The 9258-nt window shown below is 32.6% G+C and overlaps 1 protein-coding gene across 3 annotated transcripts; it reads left to right on the top strand.

Moving 5' to 3' along the window:
* The first annotated feature begins 620 nt into the window (after positions 1-620).
* Positions 621-5398, top strand: LOC107901419 (uncharacterized). Of its 3 annotated transcripts, none has more exons than XM_016827434.2 (12): positions 621-1125; positions 1251-1352; positions 2252-2332; positions 2424-2533; positions 2638-2773; positions 2927-3025; positions 3338-3425; positions 3522-3934; positions 4010-4168; positions 4284-4481; positions 4625-4951; positions 5131-5398. In XM_016827434.2, the coding sequence occupies exons 1-12, from the start codon at positions 850-852 to the stop codon at positions 5221-5223; spliced, it is 2082 nt and encodes a 693-aa protein (XP_016682923.1). In that variant the 5' UTR covers positions 621-849; the 3' UTR covers positions 5224-5398. The 3 variants fall into 3 exon arrangements, with proteins under 3 accessions (XP_016682923.1, XP_016682930.1, XP_016682915.1); XM_016827426.2 differs by having other exon boundaries at positions 622-1125; positions 3338-3443; XM_016827441.2 differs by lacking the exon at positions 5131-5398 and having other exon boundaries at positions 3338-3443; positions 4642-4951.
* The last annotated feature ends 3860 nt before the right edge of the window (positions 5399-9258 follow it).

Raw genomic sequence — 9258 nt, 5'->3', positions numbered from 1 at the left:
TTTTTATTTTAAATCAACATTTTCCCCTAATTTTGCCCCTTAATTTTTACTTTAAATCAACATTTTCCCTTAATTTTTCCGAACTATCAGTTTATGTATGGTGAAAATTTCTTTGTTGAAAAATTTTAGGTTAAAAAATGCAATAAGTTTTTATATTCTTATAAATTTGACATTTAGTCTTTTAAGTAGAAATTTATTCTTTTTACTTTTTTTAAGATTTTAAAATTTATATTTAACTTTTAACATTATTAAAATTATTTTGTTAAATTCAATCCCATTATAAAATAATTTTTTAATTACATGGTTAACAACTGAGTATTATTTTTTATTTCAAAATTTCTGACTAACAAATTTGATAAAAAATTTAACAATGTTAACAATTAAACTGAAGTTTCAAAATTTTAAAAATAGAAAGATTATATTGTTAAAAATAAAAGTATAAAATCTAAAATCTAAAATCTAAATTTATTAAGTGTATATAAACTTATAACACATTTTAATCAAAATTTTAATTTCAAAATATAAAGAAAGGAAAATGGAAAAACAATCCGGGATTCATAAAAGATAATATCCACGCGACGTGCAGTTTCAAATACCGGAGATAACACTAGTAAAACTAATAGAAAGAAAGAAAATAACAGCCACATGGCTCCTATATAACCCCCAAATTCCAGTTTTTCAACCTCTGATCCGCCGCCATTATTGCTTCTTGGGGGATTTTGCTCTTTTCCTTTTCCAAATCCACACACAAGAAGATTGAAAAAACAAACAGAATCAGCAATTTTAACATTTTACACTTTTTCTATTCTCTCTCAAAAAACTTTTCCCCAGAAAATTAACCAAACACACATGGACTCTTCCCCTGTCAACTGGGAAGCACTCGACGCTCTCATCATCGATTTCGCCAAATCAGAAAACTTGATCGAGGACTCTTCCCCACCCTCTTCGCCTTCTCTCTCCTCTTCCCCTTCCCTCTCTTCCTCTTCTTATCATTCCAGGTTAATCATTCGCCAGATCAGACGCTCTTTAGAGGCCGGTGACGTTGACGCCGCCATCGATCTCTTCCGAGCTCATGCTCCTTTTGTCCTGGAAGATCATCGCCTTCTCTTTCGGTTACAGAAACAGGTTAATCTCCTACTCCTCTCTTATTATTTTTTATTAATTAGAATGTGCTTTAGCTGTAATTAGTTCCTTCGTTTTTGGAGTTTTAAATTTTACATCTTTGATTGAAGTTTTGTTTTCTTTTGAAGAAATTTATTGAATTATTGAGGGAAGGAACTACGGAGGATCGTGGCCCTGCAATTGATTACTTAAGGACGTTTCTTGCTCCTTGTGCTCTCAATGCCTATCCAGTAATGTCATCTTCCTTTGTTTTTTTTTTCGTTTTCTTTTTGCCTTTTAATTTAATATTTGGACGCCTAAGATACTACTTTTTTTTTCTTTTTTTTTCCTTTAAATTTGAGGAACCTTGATTTAGTATTATTCTTTTATTCATCGCCGTTTTTATTTGAATTAATTAAGAGGAATAGTATGATACATGCAAGGTGTGGTCTTTAAAGTTTCATTGTAGTGAAGGGCATCTTATTGTCAGCTAAAGTGCTTTGTATATTTTCTTAATCCTTAATCTGGTTTGAAAAGATTGTGCTATTCTTCTGATGTGGGTCTTTTATTTGATTCTGGTAAATAATGGAGATAGAGTATAGGGAGCTACCGTGCTGGTGTGATGTTGGGAATTCCATTTTGAAGTGGAATTTTAAAAATATGAAAAGGGAACCTTTTAGCAGCTGCGGTAATTGTCTTCCTGTCACCCTATATGCTCGTGTTCTACGAAATTCTTAATTGAGATTTGGAGGAGGTTTGATTTTTTTCAAACCTTCAGAGACTAGACATTATAACTGGAAAATGAACTTCCCAGATATGTGTCAATGTTATTGACCATATAGAACGTGCATAAATTTAAAAGCTAGTCATTTGGATAAGGCGATCCAATCTTAGACTTGGAGTGCTGTTGGGGTTTTAGAGTTGACTTACAATCAAGGATAAGGAGAATCAAATCTCTGAAATGTTTTTCAACTTAAAGTACAGTTACTTGGTGACATTTTTGGGGTGGATTTGGCGGTCTGACTGCTGCTTATAGTACTTTTATAGAATCAATTTAATGCCTGTATAACATGCCTAAAAGACGATTGATCAATTGAAATATATTCTGTTCACTTGGGAGTTCTGATAGATTTTTGCATCTGTATTTAAGGAAGCATATGAGGAATTCAAGCATGTTCTTCTTGCCTTTATATATGACAAGGATGATCAGACTTCCCCAGTGGCAAATGAGGTGAGTTGGAATTTGTTCCCATGGCAAATCTTACTATGATTGTTGAGAAAAGGAGTATTGTGCTTACAAGAAATTGTTATAATGTGCACAGTGGGCTGAGAAGAGGAGGTATGAGATTGCTGGATTAATGTCTTCTGTTTTAAGAGCCCATTTACATGCATATAATCCGATCTTTTCAATGACCTTGAGATATTTGATAAGGTACACAGCAACTCTCAATAGATATAATCTCATGGGATACTTCCTGTGAGATAGTGTGCTTATATTGATTTTGATAAGTTTACAATGGTTTCCTACATTTTCAGCATTCATAAAGGATTTTGCTTTCGACAAGGAATTTTATCACCTATTTCAGATCTTACTGAGAGATTGCTACTTGAGGAACGTGATCCTCCTGCAATACCTCAAGAGAGTTTGTATGAGGCACAACCATTTGATGAGGTGCAGTTTTCTTATCTAGGGCGTTTTTACTTGTTTCTTGAGGATAAAATGACTTGTATTTTCAAATGGGTTGATGCATGAATTTTCTGTATTATGTGTTCTGCCAGTTCACATGGATGCCTTCTATATTTCTGTGTTGATTTTGAAATCCAGGTGGATATACAAGCACTTGCGCATGCTGTAGAGCTTACAAGACAAGGGGCTATTGATAGCTTGAGATTTGCCAAGGGGGATTTGTTTCAGGCATTTCAGGTTTTTGAAACATTTACGAATCTAATCCCTCCCTCATAATTCTTATTTTTTTGAAGTTGGATTTTGCATTGTCTCTGTACTTTTAAAGTTCAATCAAATATGATAACTGTTTTATTTAATAAATCAAAGCCAATGTTAAATAATTTATATGTTTCTTCATTGGATAAAATTTGGAAAATAAATAAATAAACCAATAGTTAAAGTTGCTTTGTTAAAGTTGCTTTTAACTTCAATTCTGAAGGCCCATTGTAATATGTACCTCCAATTTTTTTGGGGGGTAATTGATTGTTAATGTTATGACAATGTATGCAGAATGAAATATGTAGAATGAGATTGGATGCTGCCATGCTTGATGAACTTGTTCGTGAGTACTGTATTTACAGGGGAATTGTGGAATCTGGTAGTCTCATCCCATCTAGTGAGATTCTAACATCAATTTCTTTTCACTATATGTATCTTTATGTGTGGAAGTGCTGATCAACATATTCTTCCTCAGGAGTGCAAACACTTTCAGAACCTTTGAAAGGTAATCCATTGGAGTCTGGGTGTTATTCAACACAAGACAGTTCCCTCGATGTGGATTATAGCAGTGCTAAGTGGTCAAATAGTGAAACTTCTGCTACTACAGATATGAGTAGTATGCGTGGCACTGATGTTGAATTAAGGTATGCTTCTGACCCAGCGAACAACCTCGAAGATTGTAGCACCAGTGGGTCACATCAGTCTGAAAATTTGAGGCTCCTGAGAAACAGAAGCCACGTAGCTTGTGAAAGAAGTAAACGCAAGAGATGGAGGGGAAGACATGATGAACTAGATCATATTTCTGATATACATTTTAACCGATGCAGCAAGCAAGAGGTTAGCACTGCAATGCAAGTTGCCAGCGCAACAATATCAAAAGCACAACAGGTATATTTTGCATTTTTTTATGATACTTCTCGTATGATAGATTGATAGGGATAACAGCATGAGTTTATTCATCAGGGAGTGGAAAATATCAATGGGGAAGAGAAATATGAAATTGTTCTGGGGATGAAAGAACTAGCTAGCAGAGGAATGGCTGCTGAGGTTCTGGAGGAAATTAATGCATTGGACCCAAACTTCTTTGCACAAAATCCAGTTTTGTTATTCCAACTGAAGCAGGTCATTTGATTTTACACTGGAGTGGCTTCATTAAGTGAACATTCAGCGTGAATTTCTGTCTCAATTGTCAATAAGATGCATAGAATGGTTGGTTTGATTGTTGTGTTTGTTTTAGGTTGAATTTCTGAAACTGGTTGGATTGGGTGATCACTCTGGTGCTCTAAAGGTTGCATGCTCCCATTTAGGTCCCTTAGCTGCCAGTGACCCCAATTTGCTGAAGCCCTTGAAGGAGACTTTGTCGTCACTGCTTCGGCCAAATGAAGATGCACTTGTGACAGGCTTGCCGTTACATGCTCTTGCAACTTCACTTCAGGTACCTTAAGTTTTGAATTATGCATAGTCTTCCCTAGTTGTAGTAGCCATTGGTTATTATTAATGAACCTGTTATCTCTGGAGTGTTGGTTGATTATATATACAAATATTTTCCTTTTTCCACATAAAAATACTCTTGGTTAGGTTGCTTTTGGGAAAAGGCTTGGGATTGAAGAGCCTCAGCTTGTGAGGATAATGAAAGCAACCCTTTACACACATACCGAATGGTTCAAACTTCAAATGTGTAAAGATCGATTTGAAAGTCTCCTGAGAATTGATTCTTTGAAGGAAAATAGTACTCCTGTTCTAACTTCCTTGGCGTCTTCAAAGTCAAATACTGAAAGCTGCAACCTTGGGTCTTCACAAGTTACTATCTCATCAACAACCCGTTTATCAGATGACGGTGGAAGTCCAAATCAAGCATCATCAAGAGATGTTATCTGCGATGAGAATGCAATACTTAAAGTAATGGTAAGTTAAAACTTTAAAGCTTCATCAATTTTCTTCCTTAAACATTATGTCACTCTGGTTAAACCGCTTCTTTCATATATTCGTAATGCAATCAGCTTCTGCATATTTTTTCAAGGACGGATAGTAATTAAAAGAATCATAATGATTTACTTATCCTATATCCCATATTATTTTTGCAGGAATTTCTTGCATTGCCAAGGGCTGATGCTATCCATCTTCTTGCACAATACAATGGAAATGCTGAGACAGTAATCCAGCAAATATTTGCATAGATATTTAAATGTAAAATACAACACTAGAGGACATTTTGATCATGATTTATTTATTTATTTATTTGTTTATTAATTATTATTGAATAATATTTATTTATTCAATTCGTATTTGTGATATATTGTGTATATATACTTCGGAAGGGACGATGTCAGCATGAGTTTGATTTTTCTTGCATCATTTCTCGACTGCTGGAGATGGAATTTGCGGGTTGATAGCAGGATCTCTCAGTTTCAATATATTAAAAACCAAGTTTGTCTCCCGTCCTTGTAAAAACGCATGTTTCATGCATCCACCTAACAGTATTTTTTTTGTTTGTTTGAATTAGAATTAAACTAACTCTCAATTTGGTATTTAACTTTCTTTTTGTTTATTATTTTGGTATTTTTTGAATTTTGTGTTCTCAAATTTAAAAAAAAAATCTAAAGCTAAATCAATGGGTTTTTGTTTGTCTTCCAAGTATTAGTTCCTCAACATCCGTGAACACCTCTTAATCCTTTCAAATTCTCAATAACAAACTTTGTTGTTCTTCATCTAAAATCCCTAGGTTTTGTTAACTGGTTTGAGGATTTGTTGTACTGAAGGTATCCCAGGAAATCGTGGCTTTCCCAGGAAATCGTGGCTTTCTCTTAGGCTTATCTCTCCATCTTTTTATTTTTCATTGATATCAACAAAATGCATAAAAAAAATGAAGAAAATTTTACAAAAATATCTCAAGTTTCGCTTGTCAAAACTTTATCAATCTTAATGCCCCACCCACAAGAAAGTCTGATAAATTAAACAATTTTAATATGATTGTTACTTATCATTAATATATTTTATAATTCCATCATGTCAATTCACATAGTCAACTAATAGGGTGCATAAGTGTTTTACTTAAATACTCTCCTAAATCGCTCATGATAAGGGGATTTTTTTTCTTTCACCTCTCTTTTAACTAAGCTTCATTGAAGCTCTTCACAGTCCCTCCTCAGGTTTCATGAATTTATTCCTCAAGTTACATGAACAAGCAATACATGATATCAGCAAAATGCAAAAAAAGAAAAAAAATTAAAAAATGTTACAAAAATCTCAAACTTTACCAAGAAAAATATATTTTTGTTACCGCGAGATATATTGGCAGCTGCAGATCGTTTGATTGGAATGAAATTTGGAATGGGTAGACTTGACGATGTGAATCATTTGAAAAATAAGCGTATTCGTTCTGTAGCGGATCTCTTACAAGATCAATTCGGATTGGCTCTAGTTCATTTATAAAATGTAGTTAGAGGAACTATATGAAGAGCAATTAGGCATAAATTGATACTGACTCCTCAGAATTTGGTAATTTTGACTCCATTAACAACCACTTATGAATCCTTTTTCGGATTCCACCCATTGTCTCAAGTTTTGGATCGAACAAATCCATTGACACAAATAGTATATTGGAGAAATTTGAGTTATTTGGGCCCCGGAGGATTGACTGGGCGAACTGCTAATTTTCAGATACGAGATATCCATCCTAGTCACTATGGACGCATTTGCCCAATTAAAACTTCTGAAGGGATCAATTTTGGACTTATCGAATCCTTAGCAATTCATGCCAGGATTGGTCATTGAGGGTCTCTAGAAAGTCCATTTTATAAAATCTTTGAAAGATAAAAAAAGACTTCTATCAACAAGGAAGCTTCGCCAAAACTTCACCAATCTTCATGTACCACTTACAACAAAGTCCGTGCTACATTAAACAATTCTAATATGATCATTGTTTCTTATCATTAATATATTTTATAATTCCATTATGTCAATTCACATAGCTAACTAATAGGATGTGTAGAACCTATTTTTTGCCCGGGTCCATAATTAAATAAAAACCAAAAGTAAAATAAAAAATAAAATAAATAAATGTTTATTTTATTATAGTCCATTTACAGGCCCAACCACATTAGCCCAAAGCCTAACAGACCAGTCCTACCCCTGACACAACAAAACTAATCCAATAACCCGTTACACCCATGACCCAGTTAAACTACCTAAGACCCGTTTATATCCAGACCCAAAAAACAAACGAGGCCCAATTGGCCCAAATTGTTAACAGATAACAGAGAGACCTAGGGTTTCAGAAACCCTAGGCGCCGCAAATGGAAGGCTCCAGAAGCTAAACACTGTAATCAATGCATCGGTTCGTCTTGCGCCATCAACACCGTGATTCTAGGCCGTGATTCCAGGCTTCGAATCATGCTGCGATCTATGCCTGAGTTAACACCGATGATCATTGTTGCTAAATCTTCTTGATACTTGCAAAAGAAGGAAAGAACCACAGCAGCAAGCAAAACAAATATGGAAAGATATAAAAAGATTTCGTTCCTAGTTTATGTAATAGCAGTAGTGGCTATAAAAGCCCGAATCAAACAATGTAAAGAGAAGACCTTTTTTTGGAGGGGATAGAAAGATACTTACACATTCAAAGAAATAACAACAGTTTCAAAAAAGGTGATTTAACCGTCTATCTTCTTCTTTATCTTTGAACACATGTATATATATGAATTATTTTAGCATATACGAGTAAAGTTTTAAGAGAGAAGAGGTTACCTGTGGAAGGACGAAGGTTTTTTAAACCTTCAGGTCCCGCGTACGACGGCGCGTGAGGTGCGTGGGCAAATACGGCCTGGTGGCCGGAGGCCAAAGCCAGGGACCCCCCTCTTCCCCTCTGCAGAGAATTTCAAGCCTTTTTAAAAAAAATCCCAGTGTAAAATGATTTTTGGGCGAAAGTTTTTGTTTATATAGCCCCAGCAAAACGACGACGTATGGCTTAGAATAATAAACGCCAAAACGGTGTCGTATCATGCCCCAGGATCTGCGTGTTGACCCGATTACCTAGGGAGGATCCGGGTGTTTTTGAGAATTAGGTTAATGACCTAATTAGTCCCTCCACCCTTTTTATGATTATAATTTGTTTTATTTTATTTATGCTTCAGCCCTGATATTTTGTTTTAGTTTTAATTTAGTCCCTACAGTAGCTGTTTTAAGTCTAAGATTAAAACGCAGTCGTTTTGGGAATAGGGCAATTTGCCCAATGAATCCCTTTGGTTTTGTGCGTTTTTTAATTAGGACCTTAATTCAAATTTAACCCTATATGTTTATTTTTATTATTATATATGTATATATATATTTTTTATATTGTTAATTGTTTTATTTTTATACCTTATTTTTATATTATATATTATAAAATTATTTTATTATATATATTATTATTTGTTATGTTTTATTTTTCACAAATTATTATTATTGTTTTACATTATCATTTTTATATCATTATTATATTTTTACTTGTATTATATATTTATTAATTATTTATATACATTGTTTTTACATATATACTTTCATTTTTTTACATTATGCCATTTTTATGCTATTATATTTCTTATTTCCTATACATTTATTATATTTTTATTCTATATTATTTATTATTTATTATAGGTTATATATATCATATATTATCTATTATACTATTTACGTTTATATTATTCATTATATTATTTATAATTTTAAAATTTGTAAATTAAACTATATTTTTAACCCATATTATACATATATTTAATTATTAATTATTTATTTATTATGTATTATTTCATTTTAAACTGATATTTTTATATTATGAGTTCTTTTACATACTTTTAAACCAATATATTATTATTCTTTTATAAATATTTTGTTAATATATATTGTATATTAAATTCTATTTTAAAATTATTATTAAATATCATGTTTTATTTGTGTTATATGTATAACAATAGCTCATTTCATTTTATTTTATATTGCATATATCATGTGCTAAATGTCATTTTATATTTATTATTTGATATTAAATTTTATGAACATGTACATTGATATTGTATTACTTTGTTGTATATCATGCATTGTTTTTAATTATTACTTTGTATGTTTGTATGTTTTGTTTATTCATTTTCAATATATACTATGTATATCTTTGTAAGCATTTGCTATGTATATTATTTTTATATATATGTATCTAGTATATGATTTTTGTATTATGG

This window comes from Gossypium hirsutum, chromosome A11, assembly GCF_007990345.1.
Source record: "Gossypium hirsutum isolate 1008001.06 chromosome A11, Gossypium_hirsutum_v2.1, whole genome shotgun sequence".
NCBI lineage: Eukaryota > Viridiplantae > Streptophyta > Magnoliopsida > Malvales > Malvaceae > Gossypium > Gossypium hirsutum.
The sequence above is the reverse complement of the archived record's forward strand: the minus strand, read 5'-3'. Positions and strand labels throughout refer to the sequence as shown.

Excerpts from the sequence above, each read along its gene's own strand:
- LOC107901419 (XM_016827426.2), top strand. The coding sequence starts at position 850 with ATGGACTCTTCCCCTGTCAACTGGGAAGCACTCGACGCTCTCATCATC. Across the intron at positions 3,444-3,521 it reads TGGTAGTCTCATCCCATCTA|GAGTGCAAACACTTTCAGAA; the intron begins GTGAGATTCTAA and ends ATTCTTCCTCAG. Across the intron at positions 4,169-4,283 it reads TGTTATTCCAACTGAAGCAG|GTTGAATTTCTGAAACTGGT; the intron begins GTCATTTGATTT and ends TGTTTGTTTTAG.